This window comes from Lithobates pipiens, unplaced genomic scaffold (genome assembly GCF_037356315.1).
Source record: "Lithobates pipiens isolate NorthernLeopardFrog02 unplaced genomic scaffold, aLitPip1_a1.2 Scaffold_23, whole genome shotgun sequence".
Taxonomy (NCBI): Eukaryota; Metazoa; Chordata; class Amphibia; order Anura; family Ranidae; genus Lithobates; species Lithobates pipiens.
In genome coordinates, this window is record NW_027507785.1 from 166,530,342 (window position 1) to 166,554,938 (window position 24,597).

The 24,597-nt window shown below is 43.5% G+C and overlaps 1 protein-coding gene across 6 annotated transcripts in view; it reads right to left on the reverse strand.

Annotated features, from left to right (window-relative positions):
- LOC143928001 (myomegalin-like) overlaps positions 1-24,597 on the reverse strand; it is a 426,442-nt gene that overhangs the window by 11,750 nt on the left and 390,095 nt on the right. For 5 of the 6 annotated variants that reach the window (XM_077452562.1, XM_077452560.1, XM_077452558.1 and 2 more), the window contains 2 exons: positions 21,977-22,120; positions 3,600-3,738 (listed from right to left, as the gene is read on the reverse strand). In XM_077452562.1, coding sequence (XP_077308688.1) covers positions 3,600-3,738; positions 21,977-22,120 — 283 coding nt within the window. The remainder of the gene's footprint in view (positions 1-3,599; positions 3,739-21,976; positions 22,121-24,597) is intronic. The other variant, XM_077452561.1, reaches the window with a different exon arrangement.

Below are 24,597 nucleotides of genomic sequence, written 5' to 3' on the forward strand. Positions count from 1 at the left end.
ATCAGGTGAAAGCATTCGGGCAGCTGCGCTCCCCCATCATTGCTTACACACACCCCCGGCACCGGCGCCTCCCTGTGCAGCGCAATGTTTTCTGGTCTCTGCTTGACCATCTGCAGGCCCCGGGAGCGGCATGGCGGGTGTTGGCGGCTGGAGGGGAGAGAGAAGAGCGGACATTGTCCCTGCTCTGGCTAGCTAAGCCGGGAAGTAATGTTTTGCAATGCAATCTGAATTGCAAAACATTTAGTGGAGTCCAAAGGAGGCATGCGATAAAAAAAATATTTTTTTGCAAAATAAATAAAGTTACACCCAAGCACATATAACCCCCCTCCCCCCAAAAATATGAGGACTCCCACATTTACGCATGTACAAATTTTATCGTAAATCATGCATCAGGGGCAGCTATGCATGAATACGTTGATTGCGATACACATGTTACATATCGCTGCGCACACCAGAGTGAGAGAAATAATTCTAGCACAAGACCTCCTCTGTAACACTAAACTGATACATATAGGAGGCTTTTGAAGCATCACCTATAGAAAATATAGGGTACTGAAATTTGTCACCATTTTGGGGGTGTACCCAAGTTTAAGGTTTGACATGTTGGGTATCTGTTTACTCAGTGTAACCTCGGCTTGTATATTTTACCAAAAATTTGGATATTTTTTTGCATTTGTTTGCACTAAAATTCACTTTAGTGTGTTTTTTACTGAAATTAACTTTTGCGGTAATAACATGTGACATAAACTGAAACTTGAGGTCTATTTTATTCTCTAGGGTGTCAGCTTTTAGAAAATATATAATGTTTAGCAGTTTTGTGTAATCTTTAGGCCTAAAATTATTTTTAAAATATATGAGAAAAAAATGCGAAAACGGTTCTGGCAGTGAAATGGTTAAAGTGCAGATGTATTGCGAAGAATGAGAAGGCTGTTATTGCTCACCTTCTTTTAGAAAAGCTTGTTATCTGATCATCTCTGGCTTCAGTAAAATAGGTTTTTCATTGCTGACCTATGTCTCTAAATGCTAATTGCCCGGATGTCTTTGGTATAAATATTTTTTGCGTGACTTATCTGAAACATGCACGCAGATAATAAAGGCAGATGAAACTCAGGTTTCTTGATCTGCATACTTGTTCCTGATCACTGATTTAGAATGTATTGCAGACTTTGGATCAACATCTAATGCCCCATACACACGATCAGACTTTCCTACAACAAAACCGTGGATCTTTGTTCGAAGGTTGTTGGCTTCAACTTGTCTTGCATACACACGGTCACACAAATGTTGGCCAACAATTACGAACGCGGTGACGTACAAGACGTACGACGAGCTGAAAAAAAAAGTTAGTTCAATAGCCAGTGCGACTCCTTCTGCTTGATTGCGAGCATGCGTGAACTTTTGTGTGATGGATTTGTGTACACACGATCGAAAATTCCGACAACAAAGTTTTGTTGGCGGAAAATTTGAGAACCTGCTAGCCAAAATTTGTTGGCGGAAAGTCTGACAACAAATGTTCGATGAAACATACACATGGCCGGACTTTCCGCCAACAAGCTCACATCGAACATTTGTTGTTGGAAAATCCAATTGTGTGTATGGGGCATTAAACTTAGCTAAGCAACTAGTATTCAAAAAGTAAAATCCAGCAATGGCCTACAAAATGTTTAACACTTGCTGACCAACTAACTCATTACATTGACATTAAATAATGGGGTTATGGCAGGTATCTTATTTTGAGCAGGTGGCCAGCTTCCCGATATAAGTGGTCTCAGTGCCCGCAAGATCATTTTTATAGGTGCGCAGGTACCCCTCCCGTCGCCTCCCAGTGTTTCCCGAGGTTACCGGAACCATCAGTAACCCAGGAAACCATCCGGTGCGCCCAATCATTATACAGAAACCCGAGTGAGGGAAAGATAGCCCCCACTCAGCTCTATGCCACTGGAGGACCGAAGTGACTTCACATCCGCCTCTCAGCCTTAAAGGGATGATTTTTCCCTCTTAAAGGCAAAATGTAATTTATTTTATTTTTGTTGCCTTTAAAGGTCATTGAGAGATTTTAGGTCTTTTTGACCCCAGATCTCTCAATAAAGAGGACCTGTCATGCTTATTTCTTACAAGGGATGTTTACATTCCTTGCAATTGGAATAAAAGTGATCAACATTTTTTTTTAAAGGGACATTGTAAAAATAAGTAAAATAAAAAAGAAAACTTTTTTTTTTTTAAAGCGCCCCATCCCTCTGACTGTGCATGCAAATGCTCAAATACGTAAACGGTGTTCATACCACACATGTGATGTATCACTGCAATCTTTAGAGTGAGAGCAATAATTTTAGCACTAGACCTTCTCTGTAACTCTAAACAGGTAACCTGTAAAAATTTTCCCCTATAGAGATTTTTAAGTACCGTAGTTTGTCGCCATTACACGAGTGTAACAAGTTTAACCTCCCTGGCGGTATGATTATTTCAGATTTTAGGTGCTGAAAGTGGTACAATTATTTTGCATGAAAATTTGCCGTTTTATATTGTAGGCCTGTAATTCTTAGGAATAACTCACTTAAATCTGTCTAAACCAGAGTCTAGTAGACATCCCGGGTATGATAAAGTTTGAAAAATGAAATCATAAATTATAATATAATAAAAACATTTAAATAATTATACTAAATAATAATCTAACAATAGTAAAAAATATTCAATAATGTAATCAAATCAAAAACACTGAAAATTGCTCAGTTGCAGAATTGTCACTGTCATTACTTTTCAGCATTTGATGACGGATCTCTCCACAAATCGCTATCGCTCAATTCTGCGAGTGATTCTAATTTATTATCGCTGTTTTCTAGCTGGTCTAAAACCATTTTTGATGTAAAGTGACTGTTTTGGTTGCTATGGACAATCTCCAGTTTCCAGACATAAAGAACACTTTTTATGATATAAAACTGCATGCAGGGCACTGGAGAAACCACTAGGGACAAAGGGGATGTGAAATAATTACATACAGCAATGTAATCTGTGAGATTACAATATACTGTATGTAATGTGTGTGTTTTACTTTTTGAATTTGGTGCCAAACTCCGTCCCCGTGCGTCGCAACACTCGCAGGGAACGGAGCTCGGCGATGTGATAGATCGAGCAGAGGACGAGCCGCTCGCACAGCGGGGGGACGTCGCTGGATCCAGGGGACAAGGTAAGTAACCTCTTCCTGGATCCAGCGTTGCGGTCCCGAGTCTGGCTCAGGGTTACCGCTAATGGTACAAAATTTTCACCCCGAGCCTGAGTTGGGAATACTGCCAGGGGAGTTAAAGCATGACATGTTAGGTATCTATTTACTCAGCATAACATGGGCTAACTTCACAGTCTTGTTTTTTTTTTCAATTCATTAAAGTGTATTTTAAAGAAAAAAATACAATGAAAGACTGCTGCGCAAATACAGTGTGACATAAAATATTGCAACCACTGACATTTTATTCTCGATGGTCTTTTAAAAAAATTATTATAATGTTTGGGGGTTCTAAGTAATTTTATAGAAAAAAATACAGATTTTTACTTGTAAAAAACAAGTGTCAGAAAAAAAGCCTGGTCTTGAAGTGGTTAATACTTACGTTGTCGCGATACAAGCTTCTCCATGCTGTGTTTTGCAAGGTTTGATATTTTCAGCTTTTCTGACACTTTCTTTAACATTATCTCTTTTTCTTTCACCTTGTTTCTGAGAGTCAAAATTTCATGTTTCATTGCCTGTTCCTGCACAAAAAATATCATTACAGTAAAAATTTGTAGCATAAATACTTTTAAACAGCCAAAATTCAGTTCCTAAGTTGTACTTTTGATAACCATGTTCCTGTGCTTGTTTAGCAAAGTAATTTATGTCTGTAGGGAAAAGAGTGGCGGAGAATTTGACACAAAATGTGCTCTTCTTTGTGTATTTTTTTCCTGTTAAGCATAAAATAATTAAGCTAATAAGAGGCAATTCTTTGGCACAAGAACAGGCTTAGAATAGAATAGTACTGCCACCCTAAGTTTGCCTTGCATACACACGGTCACGCAAAAGTTCAATGCTTCTGAACATGTGTCGAATTGTTTCCAAGCATGGGTAGGAATTTTTACACGTCAGAATTGCCACAGACGATCGCATTTTCGGATAGGAACTTTTCCAGACCAAAAAATTGAGAGCATGCGCTCAATCTTTTGCTGGCTGGAATTCGGCCAGCAAAAGACCAATGGAGCATACACACGGTCACATTTTCCGACTACAAAAACTCTCATTGGTCTTTTGCGGGCCGAAATTCCGATCGTGTGTATGCGGCAATAGGAGTCATTTAAAGTGGTTCTAAAGGCATAATATTTTTACATTAATGCATTTTATGCATGAGGCTGTGTTCACATACGTGTTTCCTTGCATCCAATTCGCATGACATGAGAGTGTGACCAGCTCACGTTGGAGCCAGATCACACAGGTCCGGGGCATCGACGGTCCACATTCCAAAAGAGTCCTCTTCATCTTTTGCCCTGTACACACGGTCGGACTTTCCAATGACAAAATTTGTCTAATTTTTTTACGACAGATTTTGGCCCAAACTTGTCTTGCATACACACGGTCGCACAAAGCTGTTGGAAAATCCGATTGTTCAGAATGAAGTGACGTACACTACATACAACAGGACTATAAAGAGGCCAGTATCCAATAGCTTTCGTCTCGTAATTTATTCTTAGCATGCGTGGCACTTTCTCCGTTGGAATTGTCTACACACGATCGGAATTTAAACGATTGGATCATGTTGTCGGAAAATTTTAGATCCAGCTCTCAAACTTTGTGTGTCAGAAATTCCGATAGAAAAAGTCAGATGGAGCCCACACACGATTGTATTTTCCAACAACACGATCCGATCGCATATTTTCAGTCGGAAAGTCCAACCGTGTGTACAGGGCATTTGCGTTTGGTTCAGGTGCGAATTTAGGAAAAAATTCAGCAGCTTTCCATTTTTGCACACAAAGAAAAGGAAGAGCCTAGATCACCCCAGAAGAGGGGGTCAGATGTCCCTATGCACAGAGCAAGTAAGTATAACATGTTTGTTATTTTAATAAAATAAAAAAAGGTAGCTTTATAATCACTTTAAAGCTCGTTGCACTCTGGAACAAGAGGTATCACTAGAAATGTAAAATATTTTTATCTTCCATGGGACTTTAGTATAAGGAGCACTTGGTCCCATTCCAATGCATGTTGCCATTGTGGAGCAAGGAAGTGGGGGTTTGAGTGACAGTGCATGTGCTTGCCAACAGGTGCTGCTGGAGAGGAGCACTGTCATTCACCACCCCAGAGGTAGGGGAGCCTTTCAGCCTTCCAAGGCTCCTTGTGTAAAAGAAATGTATATGAGTAGCACTGGGACTTTTAGTTCCTTACAGCACTGCACATTCAGTCTGTTAGCTGTGGTTCTTTGTAGAAACAAGAAGGAGGAGATATCAGAGCTGCAGTAGGGCTCTCCTGAATGTAATGCTGGTGGAGGAGAGACGCAGCGGCTGCATACAATAGGGTAACAGGAGCAGGGCTGGATTAACGTAGGGGCTATTGAAGCTGCAGCTCCAGCCACCCAAAAAGGACATGGAAAGCAATGGGTCAACGGGAAGAGATTTCCCCTGACGGGCCCTGCATTCCACATGCACCGCCTGGGCAGAGTGGTGGGATTGTTAATGGGCACTGCATGAGCAGTCCTTACAGAAGCCTGGGGCATCCCAATGCAGGGCTCTTACAGAAGTCTGGGGCTTCCATAGTGTTAGGCCTGTGCAGCTGACCTCTTTCAGCTCAGAGTGCACACCAATGCACGGCCCTTACAGAAACTAGGCAAGTCAAATGCCAGGTTTCCCTAGTGTTATGCCTGTGCGGCTGCGCACTTTTGAGTTTGGGCACATGCCAGCACAGGCTCTTTGAAAGCAGAAGGGTGCCCAATAAAAGGCCCACAAAAATCCTCAGCACCAAGCACATGATGCTATTAATCTGGCCCTGAGCAGGAGACATAAGAGCCTGGAGTGGCATGTGTGCGTGGCAGTTTTAGTGATGACAGTTGCAGATGAGAGGTTTGTGTGCACTTGGATGCAGGCTGGAACGTGATACAGGACACCAGGTACAGTAGGCTGGAAGACAGTCAGCAGACACTTGGCGGCTGGCAGGTCACAGGCAGCAAGCACTCGGCAGGCCGACAGGTGGCAGACAGCAGGTGCTTGGCAGGTTGCAGGAGTAGGGATGGCCTCTACAGACTGGACACAGAGCAGGGTCAGGTAAGCCGGGTCAATAACTAGCAGGCAAGTCAGATATAGTGCAGCAGGCAGAAGAGTATTTCAGGCTGGATTTGGCAACAGTAAGCAGGTAGGCAGAAGGATAAGGCAGGAACGTGGTCGAAGAGCAAGCCAGGGGTCACTTCAGACAGAATTCAGGCATTGTCAGACGGATAGCAGAACAGTAACAGGAGATCAAACACAGGAACAAGTAACAGGTAGCAAAACACTGTAGACCATAAGGCAAGGTCCTAGTGTAGTAGAGGTGTTTAAATAGCTCACTTGATTCCAATCTAGTGGCAGGCATGATGGAGCACACACGTATGCATGCATGCGCAGTCGTACAAGCACAGCCCTGGCTAACAGGAATTCTATATCTACGCATAACTACACGCCTGTGTACATTTGGTCTTTCCTAACAATGGGTCTGGCTAATAGGAATTCTCCATATGTGCATAACTATGCGCCTGGCTATATTTTGTCTTTCCTGACAGGGGCTCTCGCCACACTAATCACATTCTACATGTCTCTTAACCAATTGTTAAAATGTGTCAAACTGTTTTTAAAAACAGGAGTAACAAATGATGAGTGGGTAATATAGGGCGCTTATTATGCTGCTTTGTTTATGGCCATTTTTGGTCAGTTCGCTGATAGAAATTATTGGCTGCTATCACCATATTTGATCAATGACATCTCCCAGCAACCCTGGCTGGTCTGTGTGCATATAGCAGTCAGAGATCCAACTGTCATTTAGTGGCAGTAGTGCAGCAGAACATCAGTCAGCAGATGTTCATCATGGTGGTGAAGCAACATTGTTGGGCATTGTGCCATCAAGGTTGGTGTCGGATTTACATCTCTGGACAAATTTACTGATATTGAATTTACATTGTGGGATATTTTTTTCATATTTCCTTATATACACAATACATGGTGTGGGTATCTAATTGCATTAAAATTTTTTTAAAGGTGATGTTTAAAGGATTAAATTGTATTGTTCTTTTGCTTTGCATGCAACTTTAGGGCAACCCCTCCCCCAGCAAGTTTTTTTAAGTATTTTCATACTTTCAATGTTGTTCATTAAGCCTCATTAACCAGTTCTGCCCCGGAAGATTTTACCCCCTTCCTGACCAGAGCACGTTTTACAATTTGGCACTGCGTTGCTTTAACTGACAATTGCGTGTTCATGCATTGCTGTACTCATACAAAATTTGCGCCTTTTTTTCCCCACAAATAGAGCTTTCTTTTGGTGGTATTTGATCACATCTGCGGTTTTTATTTTTTGCACTATAAACCAAAAAAGAGCGACAATTTTGAAAAAAAAAACAATATTTTTTACTTTTTGCTATAATAAATATCACCCCAATTTAAAAAAAAAACAAAAACAAATTTCTTCATCACTTATTCTTCTACGTATTTTTGGTAAACAAAAATCACAATAAGCTTATATTGATTGGTTTACGTAAAAGTTATAGTATCTACAAACTTTTTTTTTTTTTTTTGAAACAAACTTTGATTATTGCATTAAATTATACTTATTGGAATATTATATAAAATTAAAAATCTCTTCTTTGTATACATTAGACTTGTAGGTGACGTTTCCTGAAGAAGCAGCGTTTTCAGTGCCGCAAAACCGGTCAAACCATACGTCAAATCTACGTCTGTGTGCAATAAAACCCCTTTGTATTTGGGGTTTTTTCAACCACCCTTTGTTTAATATTGTCTTTCTAATGGATTGACTTTATTGTTGTATGGCTTGATCTATGTTTATATGTTTTCCTTTTACTACCTCTGTGTAGCTATTTATAATAAAATATTTTTGAATTTTAATTCTAACTCTTATATTTTGAACATTATCTGATACCGCAATAGTCCCTACTATTCCCACTAAATTCCTAGGAAAATTTCCTCCAGAGCCTTTTTCCTATTTTATGTGCTTTATGCTCCCTTTTTTTCTATATACATTAACTGGGACGATGGTATCTTGCTTAAATTTGAGGCTTCCCCATAATAAAAATCACAATAAGCTTATATTGATTGGTTTGAGTAAAAGTTATAGCATCTACAAACTATGGGTAAGATTTATGGCATTTTTATGTCATCTTTTTTTTTTACTAGTAATGGTGGTGATCTGTGATTTTTAGCGGTATTGCGACATACAGATCGGACACGTTTGACACATTTTTGGGACCATTGACAATTATACAGCGATCAGTGCTATAAAAATGCACTGATTACTGTGTAAATTTCACTGGCAGGGAAGGGGTTAACATTAGGGGGTGATCAAGGGGTTAAATGTGTGTTCCCGCAGTACGTTCTAACTGTATGGGGATAGGACTGAATAAGAGAGGAGACATATCGTTGTTCCTACTTACTAGGAACAAACGACTTGTCTCCTCTGACAGCACATGGATTTATGGGTTTACACACACAAATCCCCATGCTGGGACTCGTGCACACCATCATGCGTGGCCGGCCGCGATCGTGACTGCCGGGAACATGCATCGGGTCCGCCTCTGCAGCAACGTGCATACGCCCTCTGGTGGCGGAAAAGGGGGTTTCACTTAGGAGAGCCATTCTGCCGCAGTATTGATCATATGGTGTTGCCACCACTTTTCTTGAGCAGCTATATGCACTAAAAAATATATAATATATATACAGATTTATTAAAGTTTATGTTACCCCAACATTTCATATTTCTGATATGTGTCTGTGTTAACAGTATTAAAAACTATTCTGTTCTCTTTGTATTTCTTAATTTGTGTGAAATACCGGGTGATCTTGCCAGTCCCCCTGCCTTCCTATTTTAAACTGACAATCTGAGGCATGGAAGTAAATCCATCTCAGTGTTATTAGTTTGTTTCTTTGCATTCTACCCAGGAACAGGGCTGGCCTGTAATTCAGTAGTCAGATTTGTGTTGGCATGCCCCCCTCCACAGCTCTTTTCAAGGAAGATCATTTTTTTACTGTCTCCCTGCCTCCTGCTGACATGCTGCTTTCCCCTTGCATAGCACTTTACAACCAAGATCAGTGTATTGCTGTTTCTCTGCCTCCTGCTGACATGCCCCTCCTCCTGCACAGTTCTTCACTGGGAAGATCACTGTGCTGCTGTTTCTCTGGCTCCTGCTGACCCACCCCTCGCCCAGCTCATCACAGTGTACCCCTATCTTTGTTTTCAAAGTCATTCATACTTTAAAAAATTCCAACAGTTTTATACTGTCAAGAACCATGAAACAGACAGAGACAGAAGTACAATCAAATCACACTTGTTTAATAATAAAAATAAAAAGTTAAATAGGAAAAAGCGTAGTCAAGCAAGCCAGAGTCCAGTAGCCAGATCAGGTAGTCAGCCAGTCCAAAGTTCATAAACCAGATTGGGTAATCAGCCAGTCCAGACGTCAGGGATCCAAGGAGAGAAACTGCAAGCAGGATGGAAGCCAGGAGGGATGTTAGCAAGCCAGTCTTGAAACAACAGCAGGAGATGGTTCCTAGTGATGTGACCAAATGTGAAGGCAATGGAGAAATGAGCTGGAAGACTTTAAATAGGCAGGGCGGAGGGCCACCGGGCTTGAGGGGAAACCGTCTATGGAACTCGCGGAGGAAGACAGGGGCCTGTACGTCAGAGGATGAAACCCAGGATCGTTTCTCCGGACCGTACCCCTTCCAATGCACCAGGTACTGTATGCGCCCACGGAACCTACGGGAGTCAACAATGGATTGTACCTCATACTCCTCATGGTTCTCAACCTGAATAGGGTGAGGACGTGGCACCAAGGTGGTAAATCGGTTACAGACCAACGGTTTCAATAAAGAGACATGAAACACATTTGATATACTAGGAGGAAGTTCCAATGCATAAGCTACTGGGTTAATCCTGCGAAGGATACGGAAAGGCCCAATAAACCGAGGTGCAAACTTCAGTGAGGGAACACGAAGCCGGAGGTTGCGAGATGACAGCCAGACCCTGTCCCCAACCTGGTAGGAAGGCGCTGGCAGGCGTCTGCGCACAGCATGGAGTCTGTACCTATCATTAGCATGACGCAAAGCCTCCTGGACTTGTACCCAAGTGGAACGAAGACCACAGAGATGCTCCTCTAACGCAGGAATACTCTGCGGAACAAACGGGTCAGGCAACATGGAAGGTTGGAAACCATAATTCGCCATAAATGGAGACAATCGGGAGGCAGAATTCAAGGCACTGTTGTGAGCAAACTCTGCCCAAGGTAATAGGTCAGACCAGTTGTTATGATGGTCAGAAATATAGCAACGTAGGAATTGCTCCAAGGACTGATTGGCTCGTTCTGCGGCCCCATTAGACTGCGGGTGATACGAAGAAGAGAACGCAAGATGGATTCCCAACTGTGCACAAAAGGCTCGCCAGAACCGGGAGACAAACTGAATACCCCTATCCGAGACAATCACCTTGGGTAGCCCATGTAAGCGAAATTGGAAACCAGTTCCTTAGAGGTGGGCAACTTCTTAAGTGGAATACAATGACACATCTTTGAGAACCGGTCAACCACCATAAGGATAACAGTGTTGCCTTGGGAGTTGGGCAATTCCACAATGAAATCCATAGACAGGTGAGTCTAGGGCCTCCCTCCATTGGGTATGGGTTGTAGGAGGCCCACTGGAAGGTGTTGTGGAGTCTTACTCTGAGCACACACGGGACAAGCAGCTACGAAAGCAGTAACATCAGCCCGTAGACTAGGCCACCAGAATTGTTGGGAGATGGCCCAAATGAGTTGATTCTTCCCAGGATGGCCAGCTGCCTTGGGAGAATGATAAGTCTGGAGCACTGCAGTACGAAGACTCTCTGGGACAAAGCAGCGGTCACAAGGTTTATCAGGAGGAGCATGGACCTGAGCAGCAAGAATTTTGTCACCCAAAGGAGAAGTAAGACTGGTCCGAACTGTAGCTAAGATACTATCAGAAGGAATCATAGGAACCGGAACCGTCTCCGACTTGGAAGTGGAGGAAAATTGTCGTGACAAGGCATCAGCCCTTACATTCTTAGTACCGGGTAAGAATGAGACAATGTAATTAAAGCTTGACAAGAAAAGAGCCCATCGCGCCCTTCTGGGAGAGAGTCGCTTAGCCTCAGACAAGAATGTAAGATTCTTATGGTCAGTAAGAATAAGAACGGCACAGTGGTACCTTCAAGGAGATGTCTCCATTCTTTCAGGGCTAAAATTATCACCAACAGCTCTCTGTCACCAATCTCATAATTGCACTCAGCAGGTGACAATTTCTTGGAAAAGTAGCCACACGGATGCATAGCGCTCTCAGAGTTAGGACGTTGAGACAGAAGGGTGCCAACTCCAGTCTCAGAAGCATCAACTTCTAGGATAAAAGGCAACGTAGGATCAGGATGTGCCAACACAGGAGCAGAAACAAAGGCAGCCTTGAGAGTCTCAAAGGCCTCAATGGACTCCGGAGACCAACTCTGTGGGTTACCATCCTTTCTGGTCATAGCAGACAGAAGCTTGACCAGAGACAAGAAATTCCGAATAAACTTCCGATAGTAGTTGGCAAAGCCCAGGAAACACTACAGAGGATGTAAACCCATGGGTCGAGGTCACTGTAGGACTGCCGAAAGTTTCTCTGGGTCCATTGACAAACCAGCAGTGGAAATGACATAGCCCAGGAATGTAACCTGTTCACGATGGAATGGCACTTCTCCAGTTTACAATAGAGATTGTTCTCTCTTAGTTTCTGAAGTACACGACAGACATCTGTGTATTGGCTCTCCAGGGACTTGGAAAATATGAGGATATCATCGAGATAAACCACCACACACAACTGCAACAAATCTCGGAGGACATCGTTAATAAATTCCTGGAAAACTTCCGGGCGTTACAAAGGCCAAAAGGCATTACCAGGTATTCATAATGGCCTGTTCTGGTATTAAACGCAGTCTTCCACTCGTCGCCCTCCTTAATGCGCACGAGATTGTATGCCCCTCTCGGGTCAAGCTTTGTGAAAACCGTTGCTCCCTTGAGGCGGTCAAATAACTCAGTAATCAATGGAAACGGGTAGGCATTCTTAATCGTGACACGATTGAGACCCCTATAATCTCAGTTCACCGCTCTTCTTTTTCACAAAGAAGAAACCAGCACCAGCAGGAGACGAGGATTTGTGGATGAAACCTCGAGAAAGTGCGCCAGCAACATACTCCTCCATGGCCTTATTCTCCAAGACTGACAAAGAGTAAACCTGGCCACGAGGAGGTATGGCATCAGGTTGAAGGTCAATTGCGCAATCATGAGGGCGGTGTGGAGGCAAACTACCGGCTTGACCTTTATCAAAGACATCGCCAAAATCACGGTACTCCTCTGGCAGGGAGGGGAGTGAAGTGGTGCACAGGACCTTGGATACCTTCAGGAAGCATGTCTCACTGCATTGGGGTGACCAGGAGATAACCTCAGCACGGAGCCAATCAAAAGAGGGGTTGTGCCTCTGTAACCAAGGATAACCAAAAACCAGCGGAAATCTGGATGAGGAAATAACTTGGAATTGGATTATCTCATGGTGAAGAGCCCCTGCCGCCATGGACAACGGAACCGTCTCATGAGACACATGGGCAGGCTGTAAAGGTCTCCCGTCAAGAGCCTCAATGGCAAGTGGAGTGTTACGCAGCTGCAGCAGAATCGAGTGCTGCAAAACAAATGCAGCATCAATGAACAGGCCTGCAGCCCCAGAGTAGATTAGCGCCTGTATCTCGATGGACGACTCAGCCCAAGAAAGGGTGACCAAAATCAGGGGCTCTCTCACCCGCAGAGAGACGCGTGAAGCCCAGGTGCATGGGTTCATCTTCACTGACCAACTCAGTACCAGGAGGCATGGGAGGTGAGGGAGGCATGGGTGGGACTACAAAGCTCGGAGGCAAACGTACAGGAGGCTTCCACAAGCACTCCTTAAGAGAAAGTCTTTCTCTGAGACTGGAGTCAATGAGGATGGCAAACGACATCAAGCTCTCCAGCTCAGTGGGTATATCTCGGGCTGCTATCTCATCCTTGATGGAATCCAAGAGACCATGAGAAAAAGCAGCCATGAGGGCCTCATTGTTCCAAGCAACCTTTGCTGCCAGAGTACGGAATTCAATGGCGTAGTCAGCAACAGTTCTCGTACTCTGTTTGATGGACATGAGGTACTTGGCAGCAGAAGCGGAGCGTGCAGGGACGTCAAAAACACTTTTAAAGGAGGCCACAAACTGAGGATAACTCAAGACAACAGGTTTTTGCGTCTCCCATAGAGGGTTAGCCCAGGCCAAGGCTCTCTCAGAAAGCAAAGATATCATGAAACCTACTTTGCTTCTGTCCGTGGGAAACGCCTGGGGCAGCATTTCGAAGTATATCTCAACTTGATTGAGAAACCCTCTGCATTGAACTGGATCTCCCCCAAATCGCTGGGGAAGCGGAGCAGAACCAGACATACCTCTTATAGAGGTAATACTCGAGGCGGGTGCCTGCACAGAGACTGGCGCAACAGCAGGGACGGCCTGCGACTCAGGTTGTACTGGAGCAGCCACTGTGGGGGATTCCAGGTGAGCCGTGCGATTCAGGAGCGTTTGAAACGCCAAGGAAAACTGATCCATGCGGTGATCTTGCTCATCCAATCTGGAAAAAATATTACCAACAAGTGGATTGACTGTATCTTCTGAATTCATGGCCTTCACGTACTGTCAGGAACCATGACCCAGACCGAGACAGAAGTACAATCAAATCACACTTGTTTTTTAATATAAATAAAAAGGTAAATAGGAAAAAGCGTAGTCAAGCAAGCCAGAGTCCAGTAGCCAGATCGGGTTGTCAGCCAGTCCAAAATTCATAAACCAGATCGGGTAATCAGCCGGTCCAGACGTCAGGGATCCAAGGAGAGAAACTGCAAGCAGGATGGAAGCCAGGAGGGAAGTTAGCAAGCCAGTCTTGAAACAACAGCAGGAGATGGTTCCTAGTGATGTGACTAAATGTGAAGGCAATGGAGAAAAGAGCTGGAAGACTTTAAATAGGCAGGCCATACGAGCATCATCGGAAACAGTTGGTAACTGTGGAGAGAGAAGAGAGCTGGCAATTAGCCGACAGCTGAGTGGCCAGCCCAGAGGAGGAAGGGCTAAGCCAGTCCTGACATATACTTTCTGTACATTTTAAAGCAAAGCCTGTATGACAGTTTGCCATATGAACAACAAATATATACAGCCAACTCTGTTAGCGCTCGTTCACATGTGTGTTGACAAAAAATAATTTGTTTATGAAGCGTTGAAAAGTTTCAAGACTGCTTGATAAATGCCCATGAACATGTTGCTTTTCTAGTGTGAAGTGTTTAAAAGGGGAAGTGATGTAGAGGAAATCTACTTTAAGGTGTAGTCAGAATGTGGTGTCTTAGCAGACACTTTTGTGATTTCTCGGCAAGATGGATTCATATATTTTGATATCCTTGATACCTGGCTTGATCCAGCTCAACTTTGCTGACACAAAAAATGTTGCCACTGGCAACAATGCTCAATGCCTCTGCGCCTATCTGGCACTGACAGCACTGCTAGCTGGCCTGATGCTTTGGCCTGCACACGGAAGAAAATGTTCTGTACAAACAGGAAGTGGTTGGAGTTGCTCTATCCTAGCTCTGTTATTTCCCAGTGCTTTCTGGGATACAAAATCCTCCACTGCTCAGCTAACACTTTATAAATGCTTTGCTAACATGCCATAAATGCTATAGGTGCTGTTAGGGTGCTGTTATAGAGTATTACCATTAAAATCAATGAGGGTGACTGACAAGCATTGATGTTTAACCACTTCAGCCCCGAACCATTTTGCTGGTCAAAGACCAGACCACTTTTTGTGATTCAGCACTGCGTCGCTTTAACTGAGAATTGCGCGGTCATGCGACATGGCTCCCAAACAAAATTGGCGTCCTTTTTTTCCCCACAAATAGAGCGTTCTTTTGGTGGTATTTGATCACCCTTGCGGTTTTTATTTTTTGCGCTATAAACAAAAATAGAGAGACAATTTTGAAAAAAACAAATAATTTTTTACTTTTTGTTATAATAAATATCCCCCAAAAATAAATAAAAAACATTTTTCCCCTCAGTTTAGGCCGATATGTATTCTTCTACATATTTTTGGTAAAAAAAAAAATCGCAATAAGTGATTATTGATTGGTTTGCACAAAAGTTTTATGGCATTTTTATTAATATTTTTTTTTTACTAGTAATGGCGGCGATCAGCAATTTTTATTGTGACTGCGACATTATGGCGGACACATCGGACATTTTTGACACATTTTTGGGACCATTGTCATTTATTCAGCAATCACTGCTATATAAATGCAGTGATTCCTGTGTAAATGACACTGGCAGTGAAGGGGTTAACCAGTGGGTGGTAGTGTAGGGGTAAAGTGTTCCTAGGGGTGTGTTACTAACTATGGGGGGCTGGGCTTTCATTTGGTGAACACTGATCTCTGCTCCAATCACATGGAGCAGAGATCAGTGTCACTAGTGGCTAGGCAGAACGGGGAAATGCTGTTTACCATGGCATTTCTCCGTTCAGCCGCCCCATGAGACGATCGCGGGTATGGCAGGGCGCCATTAAAGATTGGACATACCTGTACGCCAATATGCCTGCCCGTGCCATTCTGCCGACGTACATCAGCGTGCACCGGTCAGGAACCGGTTAATGAAAGCTCATGCTGCTTAATCACTTGCTGACCAGCCATCAGTAATCCTACTGGCGGCTGACGGCTTGAGCAGGCACTGAGATATAACAGTGCGCTGCCCTGCTCTTGCGCACTGAGTACACCCCCTGTGGTGTGCAGTGACGCAATCTCTGATTGTGATGCTCGGTATCGGGCTGCTGTGATCCGCCCAATGTCACCTAATAAACAACAGTCATGAATGTAATCCATTTATAACATCATGGTTTGCAACTGTGTGTGAACTGTGATTAGACATAAGTGATCACATGGTATCTGGCCCGATCACAGAACCCTATAGCAAGGGATATTTGTAAGCAATCAAAGCCTCACAATAATAAACAATGAGCCATGAATGAAAGCCATTTAGTAGTTCAAATGATTGCTGTTATAGTGATCATCACTGTAACAATCACAGTGTAAAATCCCTCATCACCCCCAAGTAGTACAGTGGCACTATGGTATCACTATATATAAAAAAAAAAGAAAGAACATTTTTAAAAATAATAGAATAAAAATGTAATTATGACAAAAAATTATAACTTAAAAAAAATCCCCATGCCTCTTTCTAAATACCTTAGACTGTCTACTTCCCAAAAAGGAGTAATTTGGGAAGTATTTGTACTGCCCTGGTATTTTAGGGCCTCAAGAAATGAGATAGGCCATCAGTACATCAGGATTGATCAATTTTCAAATATACAGTGCATTAAAAATGTATTCATACCCCTTGAAATTTTCCACATTTTGTCATGTTAAAATAAAAAATTTAAACATATTTTATTGGGATTTTATGTGATAGACCAACACAAAGTGGCACATACCGTATATACTCGAGTATAAGCCGAGATTTTCAGCCTCTTTTTTGAGGCTGAAAGTGCCCCCCTCGGCTTATACTCGAGTCATCGCTGTCTGCCCGCTCGATCAGCGTGTCGAGCAGACAGACAGCGGCCATTCTATCATTCAAAAGCCGCGCCTCCGGCTCCGCCTTCGCCTGTGATAGGCGGAACACTGAATTTCCCAGCAGCCTGTGTTCCGCCTATCACGGACATCGTATCATCCTCGTACTACGGACGAGGATGATACGATGTCCGTGATAGGCGGAACACAGGCTGCTGGGAAATTCAGTGTTCCGCCTATCACAGGCGAAGGCGGAGGCTTTTGAATTTTACAATGGCCGCCGAGGCGCCGACGAAGAGGGCACGGGACGGAGGCAAGGCAAGGCACGGCACGGGACGGGACGGGACGGGACGGAGGCAAGGCAAGGCACGACACGGGACGGAGGCAAGGCACGGCGGCAAGGCACGGCACGGGACGGAGGCAAGGCACGGGACGGAGGCTCGGGACAAAGGCTCGGGACACAGGTAGGCTGGACACACACACACACACACACACACACACACACACACACACACACACACACACACACACACACGGATGGATGGATGGATGGAGACACACACACACAGGGATGGATGGATGGATGGATGGAGACACACACACACAGGGATGGATGGATGGATGGATGGAGACACACACACACAGAGATGGATGGATGGATGGACACACACACACACAGGGATGGATGGATGGATGGACACACACACACACAGGGATGGATGGACGGACACACAGGGATGGACGGACACACAGGGATGGACGGACACACAGGGATGGACGGACACACACACAGGGATGGACAGGCATGTCTCACCCTCGGCTTATACACGAGTCAATAAGTTTGCCAGTTTTTTTGGGGGTAAATTGGGGGCCTCGGCTTATATTCGGGTCGGCCTATACTCGAGTATATACGGTAATTGTGAAGTGGAAGGAAAATGATAAATGGTTTTCAAACTTTTTTTTACAAATAAATATGTGAAAATTGTGGCATGCATTTGCATTCAGCCCCCATGTGGCAATACTTTGTAGAACCACCTTTCGCTGAAATTACAGCTGCAAGTCTTTTTGGGTAGGTCTCTACTAGCTTTCCACATCTAGAGAGTGACCTTTTTGCTCATTCTTCTTTACAAAATAGCTCAAGCTTTGTCAGATTGGATGGAGAGCATCTGTGAACAGCAATTTTTAAGTCTTGCCACAGATTCTCAATTGGATTCAGGTTTGGACTTTGACTGGGCTATTCTTACACATGAATATGCTTTGATCTAAACCATTCCATTGTAGCTTGGGCTGTATGTTTAGAGTTGTTGTTCTGCTGGAAGGTGAACCTCTGCCCCAGTCTCAAGTCTTTTGCAGACTCTAATGCCCCATACACACACATTCGGACAAATTTTTTCTGACGGATTTTGGCCGAAACTTGTCTTGCATACACACAGTCGCACGAAGTTGTCGGAAAATCCAATCGTTCGGAACAACGTGACGTACAAAACGTACAACGGGACTACGTAGAGGCCAGTAGCCAATAGCTTTCATCTCCAATTTTTTTCTGAGAATGTGTGGCACTTTGTGCGTCGGAATTCTCTACACACGATCGGAAAAAGTCAGATCGGATTTTGTTGTTGAAAAATTTTAGATCCAGCTCTCAAACTTTTTCCCGTTGTAAATTCCAACAGAAAAAGTCAGATAGAGCCCACACACATGATCGGATTTACCGACAACATAATCCGATCTGACTTTTTCCATCGGAATTTCCGACCGTGTGTATGGGGCATAACAGGTTTTCTTCTAATGCCGCGTACACACGACCGGAGTTTCCAGAAGAAAAAGGTCCGATGGTCTTCCCAACGGACTTTGGACGGAGTTACGATGGACTTCCGAGCGAACGGACTTGCCCACACAAAAGTCTGTTTGAAAGTCCTTTCATTTGGAACGTGATGATGTATGACGGGACTAGAAAAGGAAGTTTAATAGCCAGTAGCCAATAGCTTCCCTTGCGTCGTATTTGGTCATACAGACGAATGGTTTTCCCGACAGGAATTGAGTCCATCGGACAGATTTGAAACGTTCTATTTCTAGGTCCGTCTGAATTTTTTAAAGAAAACGATCAGTTTATCCCACACACAATTGGACTATCCGATTCCGTCTGACATATTCTGGCGGAAAGTCTGGTCGTGTGTACGCACCCTGTAATTGGCTCCATCCATCTTCCCATCAACTCTGACCAGCTTCCCTGTCCCTGCTGAAAAAAAGCATCCCCACAACATGATGCTTCCACCACCATGTTTCATGGTGGGGATGGTGTGTTCGGGGTGATGCACAGTGTTAGTTTTCTGCCACAAATAGCGTTTTTGCTTTCGGGCCAAAAAGTTCAATTTTGGTCTCATCTAAATAGAGCACCTTCTTCCACATTTGTCACCAAAAAACATTTTAAGAATGTCGATCGCAACAGCTGTTTACCAATCAAAAGCTGCCAACATAAAAATTGGTTGTTTAATATTCCAAAAGGACAGATTATTTGACTTAGATGTATTTGCACCAATGTTGAGGATTTTCTTATACAAGCCAACAAGATCAGCGATAGATTTGTAGAGAAAGGCTATGTCAAGGAATTCATTAAAGGTAAAATTGCAGAAGTAACACACATGAACAGGGGAGATTTAATTAAAGACAAGAAACCAGAAAGCCAACAAGATTCAGTACCCATAGTGTTGGGTTATAATATCAAACACAAAAAAATTGAAAAAATAATACCACGCCTTTGGCATATTCTTAAATCGGAAAGACTTCTCCAAAATGTATTACCTAAGAGACCTTGGTTTATATATAGGAGAGTCCCCACTCTTCGTGACCAACTAGTGAAAAGTGTGATAGACCCTCCAAAAAAGAGCTTTACATTTTTTTACTGTTAACGTTTTTTATCCGTGTAAAAGGTGTTTCACGCATACCCGAACGAAACATCCTAATGAACAGAAACTTTAGCTTAGTTCCACTAGCAATGGCATCACCTTTCACATAAAGGAATTCATTAGATGCAACACCAAAGGAGCAGTATACGTCTTAGAATGTAGCTGCAGTTTACAGTATGTTGGCCGTACCAATAGACTGCTAAGGATCCGTCTAACAGAACATGTACAGAATATACTAAATGGCTATGATAAGCACAGTGTGTCAAGACATTTTGATAAATGTCACAATAAAAATCCCACGCATCTAAAATTTTGGGGTATTGTTCCCTAGATACGACCTTGGCGAGGGGGTCACAAGGTGAGAACCCTTAACCAACTCGATTCTAAATGGATCTTTTTAATGGACACTTTCTCACCCAATGGACTCAACATAGAATTTGATTTAAATTGTTTTATGAATGACTTTTAGTCATTTTATATATTATTTTTACATTTTTGAAGTCCCATTCTTCTTCTATTACCTCATACACCTCTATATATCTCTGCATTTTGATCTCTAGACTTTCTCTCTCACTTTGACTATTGTCACCACCTCTCTCTATTACCTCATGGGATAGTAATGTTATATTGTTGTTTTTTGCCATCTGGCATTTTTTGTTTGCTATGTAGATATTGTTGTGGTCGTTCAAGTGCTTATCTAATAGTTTCTTGAAACTATAGATGCTCCCCGCTGAGACCACTGCCTGTGGAAGGGAATTCCACATCCTCATCGCTCTTACAGTAAAAAACCCTTTACGTAGTTTAAGGTTAAAGTGTTTTTAAATTTTGACTGTAGATATAATTTAAGTGATGTTTTGCTGTATAAAATAACAAATGATCTGAAACTGTTTAAGCCTGGTGGTATATGTTTAAACAACATTTCAAAATAAACTCTGTTCAAAGTAAACTCGCTGCAACATTTGAATCCTTTAGCTATATATTGGTAGGACCCAAATTGCACACACCAATATTATGTATACTGTAATGCCGCGTACACAGGAGCGGTTTCCCCATCGGAATAAACTCCGAAGGTTTTTCTGATAGAGTTCTGCTGAAACTGTCCTGCGTGCACACGATCACACAAAAGTCCGATTGTCAAGAACGCGGTGACGTACAACACGTATGATGGGACTAGAAAAAGGAAGTTCAATAGCCAGTAGCCAATAGCTTCAGTCTCATACTTGCTTCAGAAAATCCGTTGTTTTTAGTCCATCGGAGGAGCATACAGCCAAGCGGTTTTTCCGATAGGAATTGGTTCCATTGGAAATATTTCTAGGTCTATCAGAATTTTGGAAAAAAAAGTCAGATGAGGCATACACACGATTGGAATACGATGAAAAGATTCCATCTGACTTTTTCTGCTGGACATTCCGCTCGTTTGTACGCGACATAAGTATGTATATATTTCTCGGGCTAAGCTATCACAAGTTTAAGGACCTAAAACCTTCTGATTTTGGTGAAAAAGAGATCATGATGATCTGATCCACCTACTGTGGAGGTGCTGGAAGCTTCACTTCTAATGGAGTGGAGTGGTGGATGCCACAAACAGGGTGTTTCGGATCTCTATGCCCACCGACCCAAAACACTGTGTGTTAAATGTATTGGAGGTCTTTGAATGGGAGGAGGGCGTCAGAACAGCAGTTATCAGAACCCTACAGTTAGCACGTAAGATGATAACGCTCCACTGGATATCGGAGGATCCTCCCACAGTTAAGGAATGGATTTCCGCAGTTGGGAATATGATTAGAATGGAGAAGATGGTATATTAACACAGAGGATGCCCCTGAAAATTTGAGAAACTTTGAGGCCCGTGGCTGGATGTACCTGGACTGGTCCTGGTGGATCTAGTGATGGGGAAATTACTAGGTGTGAATACTGGTTAATTTCACTTATACGGATTATCGGTCAACCTGAAAAAGGGCACAGGACACAGGGAGACATGAGAGGGGAAAGGCATAGAGGGCTGGAATAGAGCGTGTTGTGCCTCACCTATGATGAAATTAAAGCCAATCTGTAATGAGAATGTGCAAAACATACAATGTAACTATGTACCGTTGAAGCCTGGTTCTGTCTGTTTATGTTGAACTCAATAAACTTTTCTTTGGATAAAAAAAAAAGAAAAACCTTCTGATTTCATTGTATGTGCTTCCTAAAATAGACTTTCTGTTACATAAAAGAAAGTTACTTACCTCTTTTATTTGCAAATGATTGACTTGTGTCTTTGGTAGACTCTCTGTCCAAAACATACTAAGTAGGGAATGCGAGTCATGTAGAATATTTTGCAGGATTCTAGTAGTAGAAATCACTTTCTTGATACCTCCACATTCCATAACCTACAGTTAAAGCACAATTCTGTATTAGTATTATGATATTATTTAGTGGGATTTATTTTTATATGGATTAGAATTCTACAAGTTTTAGCTTTACATTTTTGTTGCAATTGTGCATTTTAGCTCTCTACATTTGTTAAAGGAACGATGGATGAGTAAACAGATCTGTGTGAGCCAGGCTGAATTTATACTTTTGCATTGCGGTAACATATGCTTTACCATGCAACACATGGCACCCTAAAACATCTTATAGTTCACCACAATGCATAGTATTACTGTCAAAGGGTCGAAAGGTTTTGAAACCATGAATAGACTAGGAAATGTGTAAGAACAGGGTCTGATAGAACAAAGAACAATTCGAAAAAGGCTACTGAAAAAAAAAGTAAGTAGAAAATGAGAAATTACATTGCGAGAATTATAACTTATTATAGGTTCCACCAGGGCTGGACTGTGACAAAAATGTGACCCTGGACTTCATCCAGACTGTTCCAAGGCACAGCACATCACGGTACAGTGCACATCAGGGCACCGCACATCAGGGTAAAGAGCCCAGCACATCAGGGCACGTTGCCACATCAGGGTTCAGAGCCCAGCATATCAGGGCACAGCATATCAGGGTACAGCACATCAGGATACAGGGCACAGCACATCAGGGTACAGCACAACAGGCCACATCAGTGTACAGGGCACAGCAGATCAGGGCACAGCACATCAGGGCACAGGAAACAGCACATCATGACACAGCACATCATGACACATCACATCAGGACAGGGCACATGGCACAACAGGGTACAGGACACAGAACATCAGGACAAGGCACATGGCACATCAGGGCACAGGACACAGCACACCAGGGCTCAGCACAACAGGACACAGCACATGGCACAACAGGGTACAGGATACAGAACATTAGGACAGGGCACATGGCACATCAGGGCACAGGACACGGCACATCAGGACACAGCACATCAATACAGGACACATCAGAACAGGGCACGTGGCACGTCAGGGTACAGGACACAGCACAGTACATCAAGGTACAGGACACAGCATATCAGGGCATAGAACATCAGGGTACAGGGCACAGCGCTTCAGGGTATAGCACATCAGGACACAGCACAACAGGGTACATGACATCAGGGCACATCAGGACACAGGACATCAGGGCACAGGACATTGGGGCACAGCACACTGTGGCACAGCACAACAGTGCACATCATGGCACAGGGCACATCAGGGCACAGGACATCCAGGCACATCAGGGTACAAGGCACATCAAGGTACAGGGCACAGGGCACAACTGGGCACATCAGGGCACAGGGAAGGGAATCTAGTTACAAAGGATGTTGAAATGGCAAAGGTAATGAATTTATTCTTCTCCTCATTCTTCACGAGGGAATTGTGGGGCTTCAGTAACCAAAATTGCAGTGTTTATCCTCATGACACATCACAGAAAGCACCCTCATGGCTAACAGATGACAGAATTAGAAATAGACTTCAAATGACAGAGCGATCACTTGTAAATAAACTGGCATCATGACATGACACCGGTTCCTCCCTCCCCTCCCTGTACCGATCGGTACAGTGTGAGAGGGGAGAGATCGGTGGCAGCAGCGCTGTGGGCTGGATTTGTAGTGCCCACAGCACTGCCAATTAACCCTGCCATACTCTGCAATACCCTACCATACTCTGCAACACCCTGCAATACCCTGTCAATACTCTGCAATACCCTGCCAATACTCTGCAATACCCAGCAATACTCTGCAATACCCTGCAATACCCTGCCAATACTCTGCCATAAACTGCCATACCCAGCAATACCCTGCCATACCCAGCATGACCCAGCCATACTCTGCAATACCCAGCCATACTCGGTGATACCCTGCAATACCCAGCCATACTCAGTGATACCCAGCAATACCCAGCCATACTTGGTGATACCCAGCAATACCCAGCCATACTCGGTGATACCCTGCAATACCCAGCCATACTCGGTGATACCCTGCAATACCCAGCCATACTCGGTGATACCCAGCCATACTCTCTGATACCCTGCAAAACCCAGCCATACTCAGTGATACCCTGCAATACTGGCTGATACCCAGCCATGCTCGGCCATGCTCAGCCATACCCAGCCATGCTCGGCCATCCTCAGCCATGCTCAGCTGTACTCGGCCTCTGTATGTGGCCAGGCTGTGGAAGTCACACACATGTGGTATGCTGTACTCAGGAGGAGTAGGAAAATCTACTCTGGGGTGTCATTTTTGGTATATACATGCTATGTGTTAGAAATATTATATAAATAGATAACTTTATATAAAAAAAAATGCATTTTAACTACTTCCCGTCCGCCGGCCGTCATATGACGTCCTTGACTTTGTGTGGGGATAGCTGAATGATGCCTGCAGCTACAGGCATCATTCAGATATCAGCTTTTTCAGCCGGCGATTCCCTACACCATAAGAATGATCATAGTGGT